Genomic DNA, 26,863 nt, shown 5'->3' on the forward strand with positions numbered 1-26,863 from the left:
TTCATTGTAATTCTAACAGGAACTGTTTTTTGCATTTACTCACACACATTTCACTTAATTTTAATATTCTGTTGTTGTGATTCTTATGTTACTGTTTGGTACAATCTGGCACAAGAATTTCCTTCGGGATTAATAAAGTTTTCTCTCCTCTTATTTACAGCAAAGGACTTGACGATGAAGTCACTGCGTACCAGTTTTGTACTTCATGCTGATTACCAGCAGGTTTGTGTTTCTAGTGTGTGCTGCATTCAGGTGCTCTCGGATGTTTTGTTCCGATTTAAGTGTGTTTGTGAGCTTTTACGTCATAATTTGGACATATGTAAGCTAAAGACACTATGTGCCAGATAGGGTCGGGTTGTTTTTGCTGTTGTGTCTGGCTGAGACAAACATCAGTAAAGATTCATAATGCTCTCCAAGTATGTGGACACATTTTGAAGCTTTATATCACAAAGAGATTTGGTCTCAGACTTTTGCTGTGCCATTATACTCCCTAAAACCACTAAAATATAATAATCTAGGTCACTAGGTCCACTACATGGACAGCAACTAACATTTACAGCCTCATACCATATAACTAATTACATGTGAGCAAGAAATTGATATGCAATGACAAAAAATAAAAACAACTCTGTAAGTCATGCAGCAAAATTCTTGACAACTTTCCGACTTGATGGGGCGTTCATGAGTTTTCACACTAGATATGTGACACAATACAGACAGTATGGATACTGAATATGGGTCAGTTCTGAGTGTGTCATAGTGCCACAGTTCTGCACAAAGGAGGGGCTGCGTACAGCTCATTAACATTTAAATAAATTATGGATGGTGGTGAAACAGCACCAAAAATCTCAGAAAACAAAAATAAGTTTTAAATGACAAAAAAGATCATTTTGAGTTAAGTTTAAGTGGTAGTAGCTTTCCAATACCATTTGAACCAAAATAGATAAAGTATTGGACCTTTTATTGTGAAAAATATATAGGAAATAAATAAAAAGTATTTCCTTTGTCATCAGAAAATACACACCTCAAAGGGGGTGCTGCTGAGCTGATGCTCTGAGTCAACCTGAGTCAAACCGAGTCAAGCCAAGCAGCATGTTGATGAAAAAGGCACAAAAGAGTTGCAGAAGTTACAGATGGAGGCGACGAGTCTTCATTGCCTCCACTGGAAATGGCCAAATATTAGCATGTCCCACTGGGTTTGATGTTTACATCGCTGCCGATGAGCTGGAGGCGAGAAACACCTGTGACTACGAGAGTCATTTCACCTTGGAGTGAATGCCAATTGTTTCCTTTCCCACTGAAGACAAAAGCCAGACGTAAGTGTTGTTTTTTTGTCCAATGTAAAGGGCTGCAGTTTGATTTACATCTGACATCACGTTGAATTATTTAGAGTTAGTATGTAGTGAAGATGTGGGATACAGCTAATACCTTTCATGTTCCCTAAACAGAAAATAACAGAAAACTGGCGTTAGGAGAAAAATTTATTTTGACATGGTGATCCAGAAGCACTTCAATTCTACACCACTTCATAATTTTACATAATAGGGGGAAAAGAATACTTTAAAATAACTACTTTAGATAGCTGATTTTCTGAACACCGTAGTTTTGGCCGCCCTGTGTGGAGATAGAAATCCACTGAAAGTCCAGTTTCTCAGCAGAAACGTATTTGTTACTTAGTGGCACCATTATAACCCACAGTTTATTATGGAGTTTAACTGTAATGAGTCATTATACCTCAGCGAGACGAACTGTGGACACTGTCAGCATTTTTTGATGGTTCAATCAGTCCTCAAATTGGAGGCCTCAGCTCTGTGTGTAACTGTATCATCAGCGGACCTGTATTTGACAGATCAGCCGTCAGTGTCACACAGACAGGACGGGGGAGCAGCTAGTCTGTCATCATGTCGGCACCATCTTCTCCCGTGGCGTCTGTTAGGCTGAGCTCCTCCAGCATCTCCATCAGGGAGATACGTGGTGCTCCGTCATCATCTGTGTCACTCTCCACTGGGATCTTCGATGCATCTGAAATTAAACAATCAACATCTGTTCATTAACTATCCAATACATCATCTATAATAAACTGTGTGACATCAGATCTATTAGCAGCGTAAGCAGCCAGTGACAGTAAACGAGCTGAATCTTAACAATGGAGACAAACATCTCAAAAGAAGGGCAGATTTCTCTGGGGACATTGGTGCAGTTTAAAGTCTGCTCACCTCTGTAGATGTTCACATTCTTCCTCAGAGCCTCGTCCTCCTCCAGGTCCTCCAGGAAGTCCTGGTATTGTCTGAAGACAGAAAAGCACGTTAAAGGAAAACCCATGGGGTTCGACATCAAAGGGAAAAATTATACACAGGATACTTCTTGGCATTCTTGGCACATTTTCAGCCTATTCACTAACTTACTTTTAACAACATCAGGTCTTTAGTCACAAACTCCGGTATCTTAAGTGTTTTACCTTGTTTTCTGTGCTGCAGACATTTGTACAGGAACTTTTCTCACAGCCTCAAAGTGAGTTCAGGTTTAAACTTTTGTGTATTCAAAAGGACAAGGCTTTCTACATTTAAAGACGTTGTTTTTTGCAAGGATATTTATGACATCATCAGATATCAACTGATTATTGATACTTAACATCTTAAATGCTTTCAATAATCTCTTTTTATTCTGACAGAGAGTTTGACACACACAGCTTCAATGATTACATAGTCCCACATCCTCTCACTTGTTGTTTTCTTTTCACTACTGGTCTCATTTGCTATAGCCGTTGTCATGTTATAGCCTTGTTATATCTATCTTTAAATAAAAAATTGTAATTGTATGCCCTCTATGCATCACTCTCCTACCTCTCATCATCCGTGTCCATGCCTTCACGGTCTCTGGCCATCTCCTGCAGTTTCCAGTTCCTGCGTCTCACCCTTCTGGTGCGGTCAAAGCTTTTCTTGATCAGCACCTTACAGAGTCACCATCCATTGTAAAAATTAAAAACACTACAACCGACTGTCCACATATACCTTTTCATATGTGATGTCATATCATGGTGTCTACAAATATCAGCAAATTAAATGCAAGACTTTTTAAAACTTTTAATGCCACTGTTTAATTCAATTTGAGGCCAATTTTGGAATAAAAACAAACTCCAAATGTGAAAATATAGGTATAGTCTTCTAAGTAAATGCATATACTGTTAGTTCAAAATTATAGGTGAGGAAAAATAACAACAACTGGTTTAGTTAAAGAACAGAAGGCCATCAAATCTGGAGGAGCTTGAGAGATTTGCCAAAGAAGAATGGGCTGGGATTCCTCAGGAGACGCATCTGAGACATGTTGAAAACTACAACAAACAACTGCAGGCTGTTATCCAGCAAAAAAGATACACAACTGACTATTAGCATCAGGAGGGTAATAATTTTGACCCTGGTAGTTTTTGGTTTTTGTGAAACAATTCTGTTTCTGTGTGCAAAATAAAATAATGTAAGCATCCAAAATAAAACTAGGATGTTTGGAAAAGCTGTGTTAAAAAATCCTTGCTCTGTTTAACATCACTTTACTTTTTTTTTTAAAAAAATGTCATTTTTATATGGGGGCTAATAATTTCATCCTCATCTGTATATACTGCTGCTGAAGACAGAAAGAAATCTCAATTATTTAACAGACTTGGAGAACTCCTTACAGTTGGCTCCAATCTAATTTTATGTGATAATTTTAATACAGTGACATCAGAAACTGAAAATAGCTGTCCCTTTTGTGTTTAATTACATTTCTATGCTGAAGAAACACCTATTGTTTCTATAGACTTTGTGTAGCAGAGTGGTTCTATGAGCAAGTCAGTGCATCATTAGATGGTTTCAGAGAGTTACAAGGTTCTGTAAATGCATCGTGAAACAATACAGCAATGTACTGACATTATAAAATGTACTGCAATTTGTAAGTTTGAATACATAATTATTTTTAAAAGCAAGTACTCTAGTACTTTAACTCGAGTAAAATTTCGGCTGAGCAACTTTCACTTGTAGTTGAGTAATAACTGACCAGGTGCATCTACACTTAGTATTTATTTATATTCTGAATACAGAATATGGAAGGAGCCAAGCGCTGAAGCAAATCAAGCGGACAAGTGCAATGAAATGAATGACACTCTGAAATACTGGAGTAAAGGACTAAACAGAGGCACTGGAGAAAGGATTAGAATTTGGTACAGCTAACCCACAGACACTGGTGTATTTACAAGTTAGCTAACTAGCTAGCTCCTTCATGCCATCCAGACAGAAGCAACGGTAGTCATCAGGGGACAAATTTGCAGACATGATTAGTAAAAACCTAGAAGACTGTAATGGGATAATGAAGACATTTGAATTCAACTCCTCTTGATTTAACCAAAGATTAATTTTACAGGAATTTTGCGCTTGAGGTGAATTTTAGACAATGCTTACAACATTCAACAAATAAACTCCGAGGACCTTGCCAAACAGAATTTGAGTCTATTTAATATTCTCCAAGGCATTTTATTAATAAATGTGAATTTAAGACATTTTAAGTCTTTCTGATGACGTGTAGCCACAGTATTTTCTCAAGAACATGATCAAATCTATCTGTATTTTATTTTGCCACTAGAGGTCAGTGTTAAATCAACAATAGCTACCCAGGTTTATTCACAGAGGATGTTAAGTGAAGTGCAGGTGAGTCTTACCACATCAGGGACATGGTGAGGATTCATCTTATTCAGGTACTCATCATTGATGTTAGAATTGGCAAAGTCAAACCTGCACAGTGACAAGAAAATGTGCCGTTAAAATGTAAAACTCACAGCCTGCTATCAATCTTTACTGCCAACATCTGGTCAACAACCTCACACTCACCCCAGTACCAGGTCTCCGATGTTGAGCAGGTGGCCCAGGAATGTGCGGCAGTGATACTGCTGACTGGTGTCCATCTCTGATGTTTTCTGAACCCACACCTCAGCCAGGGTGTGCTGTAACACACACACACAAATACACACACAGAGGGGATATAAATGTAGTTCAAAGCCCCTGAAACAACATTACTCTTGTTCTTTTCCTCCAATCTGTTCAGACAGTTGTATCAATACTAATGCAAAATTCAGACAGGGGGGAAGGGAGAGCGAACATCGTCCCTACAAACCTCATTCACTGCCCCGCTGAAACAAACACTACTCTGCGTTTCTGTTGCTCTGGCTTGAATCCCGCATACTGGCTCAGGGATAATGTAATGGTTCGCTATTGATTTTGCTTCCAAAAGAAAAGCAATGTTCCTTCATAATGCAATCTGTTCTGCAACAACACACACACACACACACACACACACAAGCACGTGCTCTCACCTTATTGGACCTCATGCCAGCTCCAGCACCCAGCTTCTGGTCTCTGATGATGTCAATGTCCATAACGATGAACTCCTCCAATTGCCGTGGGTTACAGAGGCTGTTGAAGGGGTAACGCCAGAATGTGTTCCCGTCCACCTCAGCAACTAGAGAGTTCAAGATTATTTATGTTTTTATTACTGATGAAACGATGATCTGTGCCATGATAAAGTGCAATAGAATTCCTGACGAGTTTTCAAATTTTAATTATTGTACTCACGGTAAATACTGTCCAGAATCTAACTAAAGCTAGCAACAGTCAACAGACACAGGTGCTGCAGCAATGTGAGTTTGTTTTGCATCAGTGAAAACATTGACATTGTAATGGCCATGATGCCATTTCAAATTAATGAGAACTTTTCAATATAAAACCTTGTGAAATAGTTTCAGTGAGTGTACCAGTACTTCTGGGACATTTTCAGCACATTTTAACAATACTATAATAATAATGATAACCTTGGTGATTTAAGTTTTGTCATTTTGTTTAATTTCTGGTAGTTATTGTATAATATTAGATAAGAGACATCACAAGAATCAAAGTACCAGGTCAATGCCAAAATTCTGAAAATGTGATGGTACTTTTTTTTTCCTTTTACAGTACTCTAAGTATCAGGGATGCAATTAAAACAGACCTGACAGAAGCAGCACATACCTAGTCATCTATTAAATGCCAAAGGAGTAAGTGAAAACAGCATGGAAAAACAACAGCCCTGCCTCAACTCGCTGAAAAGAAAAACTGTAAAGTCTCTTTTTACACCAGTTAAAAAAAAAAACAAAAAAAAAAAAACACACTGACGCCTGCTAAAGTCTGGCTTTGTCCTCAAAGGGAAATGATACAATTGGCATTCGCTCAAATGACTGTGTAGTAGTCACAGGTATTTATCAGCTCCAACTCTGACTGGGACTGACGGAAACATACCCGGGTATAAATGCTAATTTTCACCCCTTTTCCAGTGGAGGTAATGAAGGCTTGTCACCTCCATCAGTAACTTCAGCAACTTTTTTGGCCCTTTTCCATCAACAGACATGTGCTGCTTGGCTTGATTCTATTATGCTGACGTGCTGAGTCAAACAGAATTTGCACTCATTTGAAGATGTGTATTTAACCAATGACAAGCTTGTTATTAGTTGAGCAGCTATAATATGGTGGATAAACAAAACCGTTTCCTAATAATCCTTCAAAATAAAAGTGCATCATCAGCAGTAATTTAACAACTCTTCTCCAGCTGAAAGTGAACATGAATCAGTAAAAGCAGATACCTTAAAGTACAAGCGGTGATACACAACAGAAACTTCAAACTACAGACATTCAGTTAGAAGCAACAAAAGTACTGAGAGCTGAACACTGAAACACTTTTAAGAACCTCTTCCTTTCTGCTCTGCTGCACAGACATGAGTTGAATCCCAGCTCTCCAGCAACACATCAGAAAAAAAAAAACAGAGGGGCAACGTGCATTTAAAAAACACATATACATTGCAGATTCTGTTGTGAAAGAGTCATGTACAGAAGTACTTTGTATTTCACACGTACCCATCAAGGATAAATGATAAACTTGCAAAAATCTGTATACAAACAGTGCCACAGAAGTTTTCAGATGAAAAGGCTACTGCCTACACCCCTTAGCGTTCAGTCTCAAGTATCCATCATCAAAATATATATATTTATGGGATTTTTTTTGTTTTGCTTTTGCCACTGTATCAGAAATTCTGGACTCTCAATGGTGTTGGTATTGATTACCAACTTAGTGGTATTGTGACATCCCAGTTAGTTATTAGAGCAGACAGCTAAAAAAAACACGACCACAGATTACAGTTCATTTTCATTTTACTTGACAGTTAAAGAACTTGAAAAATTAGATGAATCAGAAATATCCAAAACAAACAAATATATCAAGACTCCTTTCATCCTCTCTGACAGCTTAAACTTTAGTTCCTTTATCTAAAAATAATGAATCTGATTTATCTGTCAGCGTTTTTCTATCAGCACATCTTCCAAATAAACCAGAGTGAACGATGTGTTTCTGTCTGTACTGCAAGCAAACTGAACACAAGCAGATAAACAGCAACACAAATATTTTTAATACCGGAGTTAATTGCCTACTGCAGCCCAAATGTGCCGAACAGAGTTCTGCCTTGAGGCGGTTTCTGCTATTCAGCCTGCTGAAAAACTTTCGGCAACAAAAATAGCCTGCTCTTTGAAGAGTAATTAAAAACGTGTGTGCCGCTTCCAAAATGTCAGAATTCTGTCGAGGAGCGTCTCAGCCTCTCAAATAATGAGTGATTACACCAGATACTGAGGAAACGCATCATCGCTAATTGTCACCACACTTCTATTGATTATAAATCCCTCCAAATAAGATGACAGCATGCATAATGCAAACTAAAGATGTTTCTTTTTTCCCTCTCTTTATGCGAGCGTGTCTGTGCCGTGACTAGGAGCAGAGGGAAACTGTTGAAGATGGCTGTGATGAACATGTGGTCAGCAGACTGAGGTCAGCTTAGTGCAGAACTGTAGGGTTTCACCCCAGCAACAACTCACAGTTATATCTACGTGGTAATATACAGGAAGTGCTTTGATCTTTTTCTGTTCAACACTCAAGGACACAAACGCATTAATATGCAAAACTTATCACAGTTACTTAAAGGTCCAGTGTGTAAGATTTATTATAATCTATTGGCAGACTGTGGTAGATACTGAATGTAATGTTCACTATATATTCATTATTTTGTCATCGTTTATAATCACACGTAAATAAGAATTATTGTGTTTTCCTTACTTTTGAATGAGTCATCTACAGAGGGCATGGGACCTCTTCCAAAGTTGTACCACCGTGTTTTTACAGAATCTCCCAACAGAAAAACCAAACACCAACTTAAAATTTTGAGTTTTGCAGCCACCGTAGGTTTACCTACACAATTGAAGGGTGAGTGTTTGTGTTTGTAGTAATGCAAGCTCAATGCTAGACGTTACTAAATCCTACTAGTCCTTAAAGATTTTAATAAACCATTGAGGTCAAACAATTAGTAATTTAGTCAATCAACAGAAAATTAATGGGAAACTACTATGATAAATGGTTAAATGTTCAAGTCATTTGCAAAAATGCAGAAAAAACTGATGGATCCACGTTCATAATTGTGAGGATTTGGAAGAATTTTGTGTCTTATATAAAAGTAAACTGACAATCTTGAGCTTTACAAGACGGCTAATAATTAAGTCAAGTAGAGCTACGAGGAGGACTGTTTCATTGATCGTGCTTCATGCAATAATGCATCTTGTTGTTGCCACTTGTCTTCGACCACACACAAGACACAAATCTTTACTGGCCATAACCGCTTATCCTTGAACGGTCGCGGGGGGTGGAGCCTATCCCAGCTGATATTGGGCGAGAGGTGGGGTTCACCCTGGACAAGTTGTCATTTCCCCACAGGTCTGACATATACAGACTGACAGCCACTCACATTCACACCTATGGGCAATTTAGAGTCACAAATTAATCTATCAACCTGCATGTCTTTGGACTCTGAGAGGAAGCCAGAGTGATAATGTGTGAGTAATAATAATGTACGTCACAGGATTTTTTTTTAGGGCTGCAACTAACAATTCTTTTCATTACTGATTCATCTGTTTATTATTTCCTCATTTCGCTGATTAATCGTTTGGTCCATAAAATGCTGAAAATGTTGACCAAAAGATATTCAGTTTACTGCCATAGAGGAGTAAAGAAACCAGAAAATATTCACATTTTGACACACTAAACTCAGACAATGTGGACTCAAAACCAATTAATTAATTATCAAAATATTTGGATATTAATTTAACAGTGGATTAATAACCAATTAATCATTGCAGCTCTAGAGTTTTTTCTGCAAAGTTAATTTTCCTAACTGTACTTACGTGGTTTTAATTGCATAACTTTCTGTACATCCCGTCTTTCACTCTGCCCATACAGAGAGCTCACACGTGTTGAGATTCGAACTACGACTCAGCTGACGACAACCACATATACCAGATGGCAGCTATATTTAACCACAACAGATTAAGTTGTAGTTAAACGTGTCTGTGGTGTCGGTTGAACTTGTAAAACCTCAGCAGGACTCTGGTGGTAGAAATACTCACTCTGCAGCGTGTTGGGATCGATGAGGTGGATCGTGCTGGTGACACGGACGCACACGCACACTTGACCCATGTTCCCCAGGCTCTGTGCCAGCCGCGGTGAAAGGCACACTACGTTGTCCTGGCAACAAGACAAAACCAGACAACCTGGGGTCAAACTGAGGTCAAAGAAAAAGTGAAAAGACTCTGGACTTGTTAGAAAAGTTCACCGTGTGTCTGAAAGCTTGTTCCCCAAAAGAAAGCTCTCGTTTTCCAGTTTAGACTGTATCTTTACAGTTTAGATACAGTGTCTGTCTGGATTAAAACATTCTACTATAAACTTTAAAAACAATCTAATGATGGCAAATGAAGCTGAGCACGAGTCAGATTCCTGCATGAACCCTGTCAGCCGAACATGTTATGAAAACACACCCAAATCTACTCTTATGTATTTCTACTCCAAACACAGAACTAAAAGCTACATGTCAAATAGGATTAAGTAACTATTGAAAATGATGAATATACACACGCCGCCAAGAATCCCGGCCTTAGTTTTGACGTGAAAGTATATGAAGTTTGATTTTTATTTTTTATCTCCTGCCACTGTCAAAAACAAATAGATCAAGAAAGATTCTTGGCCGGCCTAAAGTTTCCATCTGCATCAGCAGATCACGATACAACGTCTTTACTAAACCAACAATGTGAAGTCTTCAGAGGCGACGTGTGAATTAATATGACAGCTCTGGCTTGTCTTGAGGTGTGGCTTAAAAAACAGCTTAAATTCAGAGGTTATGTAAAATGTAAAGCTGGAAAAACTGAGGTTTTCTCTTAGATTGTCTTCTCTTTGACGGTCTTTTTGATAAAATTTGGATTTAAAAATTTTTTTTTTTAAATCTTTCACAGATGTATAATACACAGATATCATGTCCGACAAATGAGATGAGTCCTTTTAAAATTGTATTATTTTTAATATTACTTATTTGTTTACAGTTTTTGGTGGGGTTCTGATTTCTCTCTTTTTTAAATGCCTTTTTCCCTCCATTTTATTTTACCAATGGCCAATAAAAATATATTAAAGTAATAATAATAAATAAGACATACCTTGCAGACAGGCACAATCTCCACAGAGAACGTGCTCTTATAGTTGTATGTGTTCGAATGGATGTCGTGAGAGATGAGGCGCTGGGATGTCTTTGACCTTTAAAAAAAATGGAAGAGAATGTGTTGATGATTATTATTATTATTACAGTTACAGACCGCATCAATTTGTTCTGCAAATTATATACAATGATAGAAGCGCACATGTAAAATAATGTTATTTAACAGAGATATATTCTTTATTTGTGCATTTCTACTAGAACATTTATTCAGTTCAGCATGCAGTTTGATGCACACCTACTAGTAAAATATATTTCCCCAGTATTGTCACTTTGCAAAGTTAAATTTTAGATCATCATTAAAGCAAATTAAGACCTATTTCATCTCCATACTGCCAAAAAAGTACAAGCACAGTTTGCATTAGTGGTCACAAGGTCACTGTTGGTTTTGTTTTGTGGTTGTTACAGGGTCAATTTCCCCAAAAAGATGAGACTGAAGATAACGCAACTTCATTAAGGTCATTTTAAAATCATAATTAAATGAATTTTAAGACTCATCAAAATTTAAGACATTTTCAGGCCTAAAATTCAGATTATTAGATTTAGGACTTTAAGAACCCACAGAAACGCTGCAACTACTGAAATTAGGGGGTCATAATAACTTTTAATCCTCTTGTGGTTGGTATTTAAATAAAAGGGGAATGTTGTTCCAATACTGAGCTTCATGACGACAACATTTTCAACAGCGTAGCCTGAAGCGTTGCTCACCTGCAGGGCACGGTGCACTGGAGGAAGTCGACCATCTTCTGAGCGTGCTGCTTGGAGCCATAGTAGAAATCAATCCCGTCTGAGAGAGAAGAGCAATACCATCAAAACCTGAGCCAATCGCAGGCGCACTTCACAGGTCATCACCATTGCAGAACACGTATGCATGCAAACAACACACACACACACACACAAGCCCAGCTGAAGATGGGGAGAAAATATGGCAGCCACATGTGTAACCTTCGTAAAGCTTTTAAGTCCTGCCGAGATGTGGAGATGATTTAAATCACACTTCTCAGCCAAAACTCCACTTCACATTCCCATCCAAGAGCACAGAGAGCGGCTGCTGAGCTGTCACTCAATGCACAGCATGTGTGCCTCAGTGTGTGGACTGATGCATGTGTGTGTGTTTGTGTGTGTAGTCTATGATGTAGCATTTAGCATCTCTAAATAGGGTATGAATCAAGCTTGCGTTGCAGGAATCTGGTGTGGAATGCTTGCTCTGATTACAGCACACTGATTAGATGCCCAACGCATGCCCCTCTGAGGCCCACACGAGGACAGCTGTATGGACTGATTGGCGCCAGTGATATGCATGCATGGCTTGCTGTCTGGTACGGGAAGAGGTAATTAACACTCGACACATCATTATGTTCTGCTTAGCTCTAATCCACATTAGTTACGCTGGTGACGAATGAGACAAGTTTCCCCCTTTCCAGTGAAATTCGATTAGAGACCCTGAGGAATACAACGGCCCCTCCCTTTAAAAGGGACAGTTCACAAATCAAAAATATACTTTTTCCCCCTTAGCTTGTGATGCTAGTTATCCATCTAGATTTTATTGGTGTGAGTTGCAGAGTTTTGGAGATATTGGCTGTGGAGATGTCGGCCTTCTCTCCAATATAATGGAACTGAATGGCATAAAAAAAAAAGAAAAAAAAAAGAAAAACTCAACAGCAATGACTCCCAAAAATCATGACCCAGTTACTCAATATAGTCCACAGACCTTGTTGTGAATAGTTTCATGCAGGCACTATTTTCTTTCTGCTATAACGAAAGTAGTTCTGCTAGATTCATTAGACAGAAAGTAGTTCCCACATGAAACTGCTCACAACAAGATTTGTGGATTATCTTGAGTAACAGGGTCATGATTTTTGGAAAGAGTCACTCGTGTTGAGTTTTTCCAAATGTTTTTTTTTTTTTTTTGTTTGTTTGTTTGGTGCTTTGGGCACCACAGTACTAGTGCCATTCAGTCCCATCATATTGGAAAGAATGCAAACAGCAACACACACCAAAATAATCAAATCAAATAAACAGTACTACAGGGCAGGGGAAAATATGCATTTGCGATTTTGGGGTGAACTGTCCCTTTGAAGATATGTATGAAAAAAAAATAAATAAATATGTAAAAATCAAACCAGGGTTCCTACACATATTGGATACTTTTCCAGACTCAAATTCTTGGACTTCTGGGCAGATTTTTCTTTTCCCATTTAAAATAATCATCCAACCATGCTTTATATTTGGGATTGTGAAGCCTGCCTTTCAAAAACTTGATTTAGCCACTGAAGAAGAAGCAGGTTATGAAGAAAGTTGGACAAAGAGAAAGTAAACTAACCACTGCTACATATGCCCTACTTATTTTAACATACTGAATAAATAATATTATATTTCCCTTGCATATTTTTGGTCTCTTTTTATAAAGAAGAACCAAAGGAGTCGAAAAAAGGTAAATAATTTTTCATAACATCAAAATCTTGGCTGTAAAAGCCTTAATTTGGTGGCTTCTGGTGCATTTCAATGGCACTATTCCATCATGTACACTGATCTTAATGCATATTTTGATGAGTTTTACCACCTTACTGTGAACATGTACTGAATTATTGTGAAGGAGAATTAGGCTTCTTGTGAGTTTTAGCCCAACACAGACCAACATAACATTTGGAATTAAGAATCATTAAAATTCGATCTGCGCCACCTGACATTAACAGCTAAATGGTGAAAAACACAAAAGAATTGCAAGACAGTTTTGACATTTTTTTTAATTTAGAAATTCAGAATTTTATACTTTTGAAAACAGAAAAGGAGCAAAAGCCTGGAAAGAAAAATATTTTTCCATACTTATCCAGACCTGGAAATTGATAAAAATCAAATTCCATATTTGTGTAAGAGCCCTGTCAAATGTATAAAATTATGTGGCATTGACCTACCGTGGATTTCTTTGATGTTGAGGGAATTCTGGTGGAGTTTATGCTTCAGGATCAGCTGCTCTAGATAGTAGAACGTCTTTTTATGAACAGTCTGTTAAAAAAAAAAAAAAAAAGAAAGAAGAAGAAGATAATGATCAGAGATTCATACAGATCCCTCTGGCCCCATGACCCAATTATTTATTTATATATGATTTTTTATTTATGATTGAATTATTTATTGGTATGAAACGTTAGACTGACATCTGCCAAAACCCGCTGCCACCTTTGACCTTTCAGACAAATACTGCAGTTTAAACCTTCAGCAACTGAGGCTCTATCAATATTTTTTACTCGAGTGAGGACAAGTAGAAGATTCATGATTGCTGTTGATATGCTTTTAAATCAAACTCCCTGTATAGATGTTCACAGTAAAAGGTTTTCAGTAAAGAGGAGTGACTTTGTCTTTTAAAGTGAAAAACCTGCAGAACTTGTTAAAACGCATATTTGACATTTGCACATTTAAATGCTCCACAAACAACTAGACATATGTTATATATTATTCCAGATGTTTCCAACAAACCACAGAAATATCTATTTTTAATCAAGGTAACAATAATGCATTTAATTTGGTCACCTGTAACTATATTTTCCTCAGAAACACAGGATATGTAAGAAAGTTGGTAATGTAACGTGAATAAAACTAGAGCTGCACCGATTAATCAATTACTAATTAACTAGTAAATTAATCTCCAGTTATCTTGATAATCAATTATGCAGTTTAAGACATTTTTTTTTACTTCTCTCTGACAGTAAACTAAACATCTTTGGGTTGTGGACAAAACAAAACATCTGAGGACGCCATCACAGGCTTTGGGAAACACTGGTCTAAAAAAATGCTAGAAAATGGTGAAAAATGTTGATCAAACAGCTATGAATCGAGAAAATAATCAACCAATTGGTTGACTATAAAAATAATCATTAATTGAAGCCCTAAATAAAACTTAAATGCATTACTTTGCCTGTGAACATTATTTCTGTATATGGTCCAATCAGATAGGTTTTCATTGGCAGCGGTGGGTGTTTAGCAATAAAGACAACAACTCCCATGATCCCACGGTATTGATATCAAACTACTTTTTTGTTATTGTTTTAATAAGACAGACCACCACTGACAGAAATTATATATTGTACATTTAAGTTACATAATCACAGAGAGTGGCTTCTTTTTAATGAGTTTTAATCTGGAATTTGACTGAATGTGCCTTTTTCTGAGTAATCATTTCTATCATCTGCCAAGTCTGTGGCTCTGCAGCTACGCTTAGTTCACCTCCACACATCAGTGATAAAAGGAAAACACTCAACTCTAGGATTTAGTGCATAAGTTCTTGCCAAACACACAGAGCTCCAAGTTTTGTTTTGGATAAATCCTACAGACAAGATTCAGGTTTTAACATGTAATGGCAGAACTAACACAAAATAACACGATTGTGTAAAGACAGAGTAAGCAGGGTACATTAATACAGAAATATTAGAAGAACCAAACTACTTAATGGGAGTGAAATATAGAGTCACAAGTAAGGGGTGCAGGAGCAAAAAAATGCAATAGCCCAACATCTCAGCTTTGACAGCTGTGGCCCTTTGTCCAGCTGCCGTATGGTCAACCATGTCAGACTAGAAAAGTGGACGCTGTGCTAAATTGGTTCAAATCACATTTACAAGCCAAGGATTGCTTTGTGTCAGCTGGTAATTGTGAATCTGAATGAACAAAAATCATACGTGGAGCTCCTCAGGGGTCCATTCTTGTGCTTCTTCTGTTCAAAAATGTTATCATTATTAAAATTCATTCTGGGATATTTTAACATTTCCTATAATACTTAAGTAGAAGACACACAACTCTACACAACAGTGTCGCCACATAAATACAGTCACTTAGATTTGCTGAATAACAGCATTGAACAAATAATTAAGTGGATGTGCCAGAAGTTTCTGCAACTAAACACAGAAACAAGACTAAGTGAAACGTAGTGCATGGCTGGACTGACCTCAAATTCAAAGGATGTGCTATAACATTTAGATTCATTTTTATTTACTTTTTTGTCCCCTTATCTGATAGTGCTACAGTCCTTGAAGTAAAAACCTAACTAAACTAACTCATTAATTTGAGAAGGTTGCACATAATTTTAAGATACTAAATCATTATTTGACTTACAGTATCTTAATTTTTTCCATCACATTGGCCAAAATGGGCGTCCAGAGAGAGAGACAAGGCATGAACATGCATGCACAGACATACAGAGGTTTCATAGGAGGCCTGTATAACATGAATCTACCCATTTGTCACTGTTAACAGACTCCAGCCTGCAGCCACAGAATTGCAGAGTAACATCAGGCTTCGTGATCAAACAAAGGTTATGTCATGTTGACATTTCTGTCCATATTCACATGCTGCCTCTCCCATGTTCTCTGCAGGAAGTTATCACACAGAGCAGCCTGGTGGATTTCAAGAGGTACATATAGTGCAGGCAGAGCATCAACCCCGCTGTGGCCACAGGGATGCATGAATTTTGGTAATTACTGATTAAACTTTGAACTGGCTTGTGTCTGAATGGCGCTATGAAATAAATTTGCCTTCAGTATCATTTAACTTGCATGTATGTTTCCAGGTCAAAGCAGGCTTTTTGTTACCTGGATGCATAAATTGACAAAATATACCTTTTCATTAAAACATAGACTCATACCTTCTGCCGAACTTGAACCACGGCCTTCCAGAAGTCCTTGGCTTCCACACGGTGGCAGTCGTCACACATCTGGTGCTGGATGACAAACTCGACCACAAACACCTGCTGCAGGATAGCACCATTCATCACCTGGAGAGGCAAAGACAGCAACAAGTTACACCATATGCTCCAGCTACATGGCAAACAAAGACAAAAAAACTCTATATGTCAGCAGTGGGTTCTGGAGACGGTATTATACAGACCCTCCACCGGCACAAACAAAAGAGTTGGCCCTGAGAAGCACAGGGCTCAGGTTCTCACTAAAGGTCAGACAGATGAGATGACAGCCACTGGCAAAACTCACTTCTTCTCTCAAACACAAATAACTCAGTCCAGAGCAGACGACTCAATTTTAGGAGTTTATCTTGAAGTCTGTTGCATTTGATTATCTAACAGAATGTCACTTACAGTAATTGGATGTGTGTGTGTGTGTCTGTGTGTTACACCTTGACATCATTTTCACATATCAGCAACAAAAAACTTAAATTCAAACATAAACTGCTCACAGCCAATTAACACCAGAACAAATAACCCAGATAACCTTTAGATGAAAAACAAGTTGCCTATCTCAGGTGCCTCATCAGGGTTTTCTTTTTGGCTCCCCTGTTAGTTTGAATGTCACTCTCCCACACTTATCACTTCCCTCTGTTCTCTTACCTCTTTCTGGATAGTCACTTTCATCTTAATCCTTTTGGAGTGTGGCTCTGTCCACAGGAAGCCAGCATCAATGAGACGCACCTGTGAGGAGAGACGTGTTGTTGACGGCATGAAATAGCAGGAACCTCCGACTGAATATTCACAAGCACTTCATCATAGCAAGACAGATACATGAGGAAGACATATAACATTATGATTAGGGCTGCACAATTACTCAAAATATTGTTGGAATCACAATATGGTCAAGTGCAATATCAGAATCACAGAAGCTGCATTTATTTGATAAAGCAAAACGTGGAAAAACAGCATTATAATAAAGTACTGTAGAGCTACAGAGATGCTCTGGCCTGCAGATCTTGTTCTACAGATGTAGCAAAACATGTTTATTTGGTACAGACCCGAACAAATGTCACATAATCATTATTTTAATTTTTTTTTTTCCAATGAAAATGAAAACTTGGATGCAAAAAAAAAATCTGTTATTTCTGTATAACAGACCGTTGCTATAAAGAACAGACTGTTGCTATGGATGCAGTTCTAATCACAGACTTTGGAGGAGTAATAAACAGATTTTTTTTGCTAAGTAAGCTTCGCACTGGGGGTATTGCATCACCCTGTCGAGGTTTATTTCACAGTAATGTCCTTAACGGACATTATCCCTTCCATGTCACATTCACTCATTAGCTTACACAATCACACACACATTAACACACTGATGGGGACACAGGGGGCAATTTGGGATTCAATATCTCACTCATGCACACTTCGACACGCAGACTGGAGGAGCTGAAGGACTGAATTGCCCATCTTCTGTTTAGTGGATGTACCACTCTACCTTCTGAGCAACAGCCAGGAACTAACAACACTAAAAATGTGGAAGGAACAAATGATGGAAACAGCTGCTTATGAAAAGATGCTGGGAAGACTGAACTGGAAAATTATATAATTAAAGAACAATGGGACAGTTTTAAAGGGTATATGTGTGGAGGGGACAAGCCAACTTTGACAGGAATCTGATTAATACAGTAGTATGTAATTTTTGCAATTTTATGACGACCACTACATTACTGTAAGTAAATAACTGCCTTTCTTACATCAGTGTCTGTTTGGCTACCTTTTTGTTTGTTTGTTTGTTCTTTTTTCTATTTTGTTGCTGGGTACTCTTGTTGAAAAAATCATTAACACTTCAAATTATAAAAATAGAAGCTCCAATTAATTTGTCACTGAAAGAGTCTACTGTGTGTGTTTTTTTCTCTGCACAGCCCCACATAAAACCTAAGAATCTTTTTTTAAAGTACTGAAATTACACCTCTCAAAATTAACAGGGTGTTTGGATTGGAAAAAATACATATAATGAAAATAAGCAGCCTCAATAAGAAGATGGAACTGAAACAAGTAGCTTAACATCAAAATCCTGCAAGCCAGATTTAGGAGGGGACACGGTGGAATTTATACATGTAATGTCCATGTACACTTTGTGTCTGAGTGAAAAAATGCTGTTGTCTTTTGTAAAGTTTAGCAAGAATCACACTTACTTTGGTCATAGAGCTCTTGATTTTTTTCAGACAAAGGCCCAGCAGTTCTCTGGACTCCAGGGCACACTGCACCCAGGTGGCTGGAGGCTGTAAGTATCTGCATCAAAGAGGAAGATGTACATTCAAGCCTCAACTTAACAAACAAAATTTCTCAAGAAAACTTCTTGTACCTTTAAATGTTTGAGAGGACAATGATATGATCTGTCTATCGCATTGTAAAAAAAATGTACTATTGATCTGAGCTTGTAAGGAAAAAATGCATAGAACAAACCTTTCACACTGTTTGCAGAAGTGCACTGTGACTTGCTTGGGGATTCCCTCTGAGATGTCAACTTGAGTACGCAGGCAGGCGACACACATGTTGGCTGGGTTGGGAGGAATAGGGACGCCGCAGGTACAGCACAGGCTGGGGAGGAGAGCAGCATCCAATGAATGATGAGGTATTTTACACCTCTAGCTTAATTGAAATGTGTTTTTTGAGTTTTAGACTGTTCAATAAAGACAACATGCTCAACACATTACTGCTGATCTCTTCACAGAGCATACCACTCTAATTAACTGTATTAAACCTTTCAAGCAGACATTGAAAGCAGTCTATGCAAAGGAACAGTCAGACATGAATCATTTCAATCAACATTTATAGATTTATCAAGATTTATTAGTTAAACTCAACTGATGAACTGTGTTACAGTGTAAGTGGGAAGCTTTGTCACTTGAGACTAAAGAACTAGTTTTAATTTAACTTAAAAAGCAGCCTTCTGAGTACCTTTGCATTGTCATATTTGTGCACGATTACATAGAAAAAGTCTATAAAATTCACTACATTGGCCAATTTCCCAACAAAAATTGTTATCAGCCTCTGTCTCAAAGATCCCATATTGGTTAGGCTCTATTATTTTGTGATAAAAATGACCCCACATTTACTATGATCAATATTCAATCCAAATTAATTATTACTCTATGCAGAAAAAGCTTGTCACTTTCTGAGACTACAGTAGAAAAAAAGAATGCCTACTTTAATACATCTGTGAATAAGGCAAAGATGTGCAAAATGTGCTCATTGTGAACATTTTCACTGTAATATCTCTAATAATGGCTGCATTCAATGTAGCTGTGCCCTTGTCAGAGCCCGCGTATTATGGGTGCTCTCTTAATGATGTGGTTTGCTTGGTCATTTAAAGTTGACACAGCAGTCTGTAAATTGTTGCAAATAAAATCAGCACCAGCAAAATGCTAGTAAAATATGTAAGTGGTTGGTAAATTTGCCTCACTAACCAGCTTAAAACACGTGGTTATCTATTTAGTGATTCGTAAAATTTCAACATTCACTAGCCATTTGGTAGTAAACAAAAGGGTTAATTTTGCACCCTGGTTACAGATGTATTTTTTCCCTAAGACATGCAAAAATGTCACTCTTAAGAAATGTGTATAATTTGTCAGCACTCACACAAAAATAAGGATTCGAAACATTTAAATCTTTTATATTATCCACTTACATATTCCCCTGGCTGCTTGTGGCAGGAGCTTGCATGTACTCCATCGTCGTCAATCGGACAGGTCCGTGTGTGTCAGTGGATCTGTGTGTAGTCCAGTGATGTCTGGGGGCAGAAAAATGACAGGTTTAAACAAAGATTTGACAGTAACAAAACTTCTAGCTGGCAGCGACCATTATAGAACAGCTACTAGCCTGATTTCTGATAACAGGTAAATAATAGGAAACAATAGTTTTACTGTTCAGACGTGTACACTCGGAAACAGATAAACAGCTACGTAAAGAGCTCTATGACACTAAAAGATGCAGTGCATGCATTTAAACGATGCTAGCTGATGCTCTACACTCAGTATCAGACAGTTAGCATTTAATGCTAACTTGCTAGTTCTAATGAGTGATTCTGACGGATTTTCGGGAAGAAAGAAGCATGGGATGTAAACCAAAACTATTCGACAACTAAAACAGGTGTGAAAGAGCGATGACAAAACTTACTGGAATTATTTTACGGTAAAAATCCACAACACACCGTGAAGTAAAGTCCTCCACGTTTTCCCCACCGAGGACCGAGGAAGGCTTGATGACGTCAAGCAGGAGTCAAGGACCCCGGGACTGTCTTTGACTGCCTGAATAAATTTCTTTAGAAAACATTTAAATTAGGTTTAAGAGGAGGCTAAGAAAAGGCTAATCAATCTACAGTACAGTGCAACTGTATATAACTATCGAGAATCCGAAACCAAAATAAAATGTAAGCTTTGTCAAAAGACTTTAACCTGTTCTGCTTAAAAAATGAAAAAACATAATATTATTTCCAAACCAAATACTGTATATTCCCCCATATCAGCCAAACCTCTTTAAAATGTTAATGGTGTAGCCATACAGTGAATTGTTCAGAAAAAAAAACTGGACTCAAAAACAACTGATACTGAAACTACTACAACTTGAAACCTTCTTCCAAAAGGACGTTATTTATGGATTTGTCATAGACAATTGCAAAGATGAGTGTCTGGTTAATAACATTCTCATCCTTGGAAAATTTTACATACGCAAATCCAAATATATGGAGGTGAAACTAAGGTCTAGTGTGTTTCATGAGACTATTTTATCCAACCCCTTCATGTCTCTTTTATTCTGTGTTGTAGCGTAATGATCATGGAGCCAAGATGTTTGTATAAATGAAAACTGTTTCATTAAAAAATTTATTATTTCCTATTTTGATTCTTTTTTTTTTTCAATTTTTTTATTTAACATCCTCAAATAAGAAACAGGTAATATCATTGTTAAACATGTAATTCCAAGTAGCATCAAAAGGGGAAAAAACACACAAAAAAACATACAAGAGAAACATAAGAAACATATAAGAGAAAAATAATATATAAGTTAAATTAACTTTAAAGGTGGTTTAATCAACAAGTAATTCAGAGAGTCTTTCAGCACTTCTCTTTTTCAATTTTCAAGGACTGAAAGAAGATTTTCAAGTAATTTTTAGATGTCACACAACTTGGAGCAACTCAATGATGGTTAATGTTAATGTTAATGTTTCCTATATAGATCTGAAATTCTTCCTTGCTGCAACACAATACGGATGTCTAGGCTACACACTGTATAGGATGCCTGTCCAAGACTACTGTAGTCAAGGCAAAGTGGATAACTAACTTAGAAGGAAATATGTTTGAGAAATGCATACTAAACTTAGACTGTAAATAATTAGTCCAAGAGTCCATATTTGCATGTAGCTTGGTTTTAATGAAACACAAGCCAAGCAAATCATTTTAGCAGTTTCACTATAGGACAGTCTAGTATCTATTTGACTGAATTTGCTTCAGGAAGTTTTGCTTGAGTTAAGAGTACTACTCAATTATAAAAACAAACATTAATGTTTTAACTTTACAGTTCAAACTACAAATCTGGTAACCTTAACATTCATGAACAAAACTTTAAGTATATTTATTACTCCTGTATGTTGTTTTTCTTTTGTCTTTACTTTCCCTCTTTTGGAACTTTAAGTACTCCAAGTCAAGTGCTATAATTTGACTATATTTGAGAAAAGGCAGGCATCTCCAAAAATCTGAAACTCACACAAAAACACTCTATATGGGTAAAATAGCACCATGGACAAGATGGAAAATATGTATTTTTGATTTGGGGGTCAACTGTCCCTTTAACATTTATAATCTCTTTCTGCGCACCTGTGGTATGATAGCTCTCTGGGTGCCTTCAAGTACTGTCAGAAATTTTTGAAACTAAAAAAAACGTACATTACCAATCTTACTTTTTATGCAAAATTCACCAAAGGCTTGTGGGAAAATGATCGTAAAAGTGATACGGTCTCCTTACGAGCATTTTATTTACGTATTGCACTGATGCAGTTTTTACCATATATAAAGCACCTTAAATCGCCTCTTTGTTTGTGTTTACACTACTATGTAACTATATTTCTACAAAAAGACTATTCCATATCGCGAGACCAAATTCTTTATATGTCTGACAAAAACAAACTTTGAGTGACAACTTACACAGAATAATTGATTTGTGAACAGTTGTTATTGGCAGCTTTGTTTGCACAGCAGTCGCATAGTCTTTCACAAAAATAGAAACAGAGATCATTCACACATCATTAGACACTTCAACAATAATGTACAGTGGCTTAATGTGACTTTTTTTTATTGTTACAGTTGCCCCTATATATGTTTGTTGTGCATACATTTAGTGTATTAAAAGATGACTAGTGTATTTAAACTAGTCTGTGTTATGAAGGGGAAAAAATGTTATAATTGCCCCTGGTCTCCCCTACTGGCTTTATAGTCTTTTGTAACCTTCAAGTTTTATTAGTAATATTCAAGATCAGTTAGTACAAATAATGACACTCTATACTTCATACTTTGTGACATTTTTAACCAACGAACCGATTTAGTTAGAGGACTCCTTAAGTCTTCTGTGAGTCTGTGGTGAGCACGCTGACTCCTCCAGATCACGGACATTCCGGGCTGCACCTGAAGGCAGCACAACAGTGTTTAGTCAGGCACCAGCAGAGTCGCAGCCAGTGTGGCAGGCAGCTGGGAATGTGAGGGTTACAACACAGGCAGACACACGCCGCTATTTTCAGGGACTGTGAACAGTAGCAGAGCTGGCCAGGAGGAGAGTCAGACCACAGCTCCAGTCTGGACAGCACGCGGGCTTGATTCGCAGTCGAAACGGGCGACCAGCGTCTTCTCTCCGGGCTTGTCGGTGCGTTCTCGGACCGCATCAGATGGTCAGCGGACAGCCGTTGGTGGCTCACTGCGGGGCTGTGTGAGCACCGTGAACACCTTACCTCCTTGCCTGGTGAGTCCGCGTAAAAATGCAGTGAAGTGTCACAGGTTTAGCCAGTGAAAGCTTTATGAAAGGCTCGGTTAGATGTGCCTGTTTCACCGCTGCCAAACCTCTCATCATCACGCCGACGACGATGGACTGAAATCTGCGGCGGCAGCGAGCGACACACAACCTGCCGCGATCCCCTGCATGTTGAAATAAATAAATGATAGAGGATACAATGACCCTGCTGTCTCTGTTAGGTCGGATCATGCGTTATTTTCTGCTCAGACCGGAGACCCTGTTCCTGCTGTGTATCAGCCTGGCTCTGTGGAGTTACTTTTTCCACACGGACGAAGTGAAGACCATCGTCAAGTCCAGCCGGGATGCGGTCAAGATGGTCAAGGGGAAAGTGGCGGAGATGATGCAGAACGAGCGCTTCGGCGGGCTGGACGTCCTGGACGCGGAGTTCTCCAAGACCTGGGAGTTCAAGAGCAACAACGTGGCCGTGTACTCCATCCAAGGCCGGAGAGACCACATGGAGGACAGGTTCGAGGTTCTCACGGACATCGTCAACAAGAGCCACCCGTCGATATTTGGGATTTTTGATGGCCATGGAGGAGAGGTGAGTTCACTGTGGAAGGAGAGGCGAGGTGTCTCCACATTCTCTCCAACACAGAAGACACAGGCAGGGTTCCGGGTCTGTGTGACAGAACCAGCCCAAAATCAAATAAAACCAGCCCAAAAGCAGCACAGAACCAAATAAAACCAACACAAAAACCAGCCAATAAAACCAGCACTAAATCCAGCTCAATACCAGAACTCAAAATATGCCCATGCAAAACCATGCACGTTATTTTTAAAATCCAGCAGCGTTGCTATCATTGGAAAATGTATTATAATATCTGCAAAATAACACCATAAATGTGAAGTGTGCCAGCACAAAAAGCATTTCCCCCAGAACTGTTCTTTCACTTAGGTCCTAAAATGGCTTTGTGTAATTACATATAGTATATTATTCTAGATAATATATAGCTGTGAACACTAACTAACCTGTTGCTTTGGCTTTTCAGTTTTTTAGTTTTTCCTGTTTGTCACTGACTGTCTGGACCACATAAATTTACTGTTTTTCCATTGTATAGATGCATACTACTGTAGTTAATGTAATACCTTATTGCAACTCAGACACCTTATCATGTTACTTCACTATATTTTAATCATATACTTACAGTAAATACACACCTTTATGGATATGTGTGTATGTGCCAATCTGGCCTGGAGTAAGTTTGATAGAATTTGGGGATGAACAAATAATTTCCATCAAGATATTGATCTTTATTCATAGATATTATTAATTTAATTTGCATACTAAATAGGCCTGCCCAATCTGCAATTTTTTTTTTTTTTACCTTCAGCAACATGTCAAAAGTAGCCAAATTCTGTGGGAAAACAGCGGATGTGGCAACCCTGGACACAGGTGTGTGGGTGCAGGGGTCCCAAGGCTAAGATGCCTTAAAGGGGTAGTTCATCCCCAAATTAAAAATACATATTTTTCCTCTGGCCTGTGGTGCTATTTATCCCTTTAGGTTGTTTTTGTGTGAGTTGCAGAGTTGTGAAGTATGAGCTGTAGAGATGTTTGTTTTCTCTAATGTAATGGAACTAGAGGTTAATTGACTTTGGGTGTTCAAAGAGCAAAGAAATTATATAATAATATATATTCTCTTTGCAGAAATCATGATCCATTTACTCAACATAATCCACAGACCTTGTTGTGAGTAATTTCATGCAGGAAGTTTGCTTCATTCAAGACGTTAGAAGTTGGAATTTCCCAGTTGATGTTTCCAACTTCCCACCTCAGAGTCTTCCAGGTGCACAATGCCAAAAGTAAACAAAAAACATGACTGACCCTGACAAATTGATGAATTCCACTGGCAAGTGTGCGCTCATTTGAACCCTCAGCAGTGCAGCCTCCTTCTCACAAAGGAGGAAACGCAATATGCGAGGTAACAGATGCCATTATATATTTTAGTTTACAGCATTTAATAATATTGGTGACATCAATTTACATGCAGAACATTTTTTTATATATGGCAGTATGTATTACTTTAGCCTTCCTTGTGTGCTGTTATAGTTGTGAGACGTCAGACCACAGTAAGTATTCATTGTTTTTTTCCGAGAACTGTATTCTCTTTTGTTTGTGTTTTTCTACATTGCTTTAAAAACAGCTGTGAGAATGTCTGTTTTTTTTAAAAAAGTGAGACAAAGTGGAGGGCGACACGGTGCAGTGGTTAGCATTGTTGCCTCACAGCAAGAAGGTTCAGAGTTGGAATCCCCCAGCCAGGACCTTGCTGTGAAGAGTTTACATGTTCTCCCTGTGTCTGCGTGGATTCTCTCTGGGTACTCCAGCTTCCTCCCACAGTCCATAGACATGCAGGCTAATGAGGTCAATTGGAGACTCTAAGTTGCCCAGAGGTGTGAATGTGAGTGGCTGTCTGTTTCTGTGTGTCAGCCCTGTGATGAACTGGCGACCTGTCCAGGGCGTACGATGCCTCTCGCCAAATGTCAGCAGGGATGGGCTCCAGCCTTTCAGGGATAAGTGGTTACGGATAATGAATGGATAAGACAAGGTGGAGCAAGCCAAAGTTGTCTTTCTTGAGGTACGGACTCGAGTGACATGACTGGGACTTGTCAGACTCGCGTCATACATTTGATGACGACATTTGAAGATGCACCAAGAAACTGCATTGTTAAAATCCCGTTACATTTGACGTGTTCATTATAATTTGTTTAGTAATCAAAACTCAGATTTTACGACTTGTGACTTGCCTGTCTCAACGTGGGACTTGAGAGCAAAGACTTGAAAATTACTTGTGACTTGCAAAAGAATGACTCAGTCTCACCTCTGCTTCGAGAACTTGGAACATGGCATTTTTTAACAAGAAAGTATCCGTATTACGACTACAATTAACACTTTACTTTTTAGAAATTAAGTGGTTTTATCAATTGTTCAAAGTTATTTTATTCCCATCTGAAGTGTCTAGAGTCCAGTGTCCAAAGTTGAGTTACACCTGCTTAGCCCATTCTTCTTTTCTTTTCATTCTGACCAGCTGCTACACTTTCATCTTTTCAGGACAAATTCTCTTTGTCAGCTGATGAATTAGTGATGTATCTGATAAAAGATTTAAGTAATAATGAAGGTATTCACACTACTTTTGAGACAGGGTGTCAAGGTCAGGTAATAAAGCGGAGCCCACTTAAGGCCCTTATGTCAGTTGATGTGCATTAGTAGTGCAAATCGGGGCTGCAACTGATGTTTATTTTCTTTATTGATTAATCTGGCAACCACTTTCTTTTTAATGGATTAGTTGTTTGGGCCATAAAATGTCAGAAAATTGTTAACATCGAGTGATCAGTATTTCCCGAGATCCATGTTTTATCTTGTCAACCCAAATATATTCAGTATACTGTCATAGAAGACTAAAGACAGACAGTATTCAGTTGAGAATCTGAAATTGGAGACATTTCTTCTTAAAAATTTACTTTGATTTCATTTTGTCCCTGAAAGACAATTGGTTATGCAGTGAGACATAAGT

At 38.1% G+C, this 26,863-nt stretch overlaps 2 protein-coding genes across 3 annotated transcripts in view; one reads left to right on the plus strand and one right to left on the minus strand.

The window, feature by feature from the left end:
- Positions 1 to 1,468: 1,468 nt before the first annotated feature.
- Positions 1,469 to 20,592, minus strand: nmd3 (NMD3 ribosome export adaptor). Of its 2 annotated transcripts, XM_084717786.1 has the most exons (16): positions 20,475 to 20,592; positions 19,987 to 20,088; positions 18,762 to 18,896; positions 18,491 to 18,587; positions 16,956 to 17,036; positions 16,260 to 16,388; positions 13,543 to 13,633; positions 11,336 to 11,414; positions 10,572 to 10,668; positions 9,495 to 9,612; positions 5,339 to 5,484; positions 4,857 to 4,969; positions 4,688 to 4,760; positions 2,844 to 2,950; positions 2,217 to 2,287; positions 1,469 to 2,022 (listed from the first exon to the last, which is right to left on the minus strand). In XM_084717786.1, exons 2-16 carry the CDS (start codon positions 20,028 to 20,030, stop codon positions 1,889 to 1,891), a joined length of 1,515 nt encoding a protein of 504 aa, XP_084573912.1. In that variant the 5' UTR covers positions 20,031 to 20,088; positions 20,475 to 20,592; the 3' UTR covers positions 1,469 to 1,888. The 2 variants fall into 2 exon arrangements, with proteins under 2 accessions (XP_084573912.1, XP_084573911.1); XM_084717785.1 differs by lacking the exons at positions 1,469 to 2,022; positions 2,217 to 2,287; positions 2,844 to 2,950 and having other exon boundaries at positions 4,169 to 4,760; positions 20,509 to 20,555.
- A 2,402-nt stretch (positions 20,593 to 22,994) lies between these two features.
- ppm1lb (protein phosphatase, Mg2+/Mn2+ dependent, 1Lb) overlaps positions 22,995 to 26,863 on the plus strand; it is a 72,035-nt gene continuing 68,166 nt past the window's right edge. The window contains exon 1 of the mRNA XM_084717788.1: positions 22,995 to 23,895. Coding sequence (XP_084573914.1) covers positions 23,497 to 23,895 — 399 coding nt within the window. The 5' untranslated portion in view covers positions 22,995 to 23,496. The remainder of the gene's footprint in view (positions 23,896 to 26,863) is intronic.

This window comes from Lutjanus erythropterus, chromosome 4, assembly GCF_056507025.1.
Source record: "Lutjanus erythropterus isolate fLutEry1 chromosome 4, fLutEry1.hap2, whole genome shotgun sequence".
Classification (NCBI taxonomy): Eukaryota; Metazoa; Chordata; class Actinopteri; order Lutjaniformes; family Lutjanidae; genus Lutjanus; species Lutjanus erythropterus.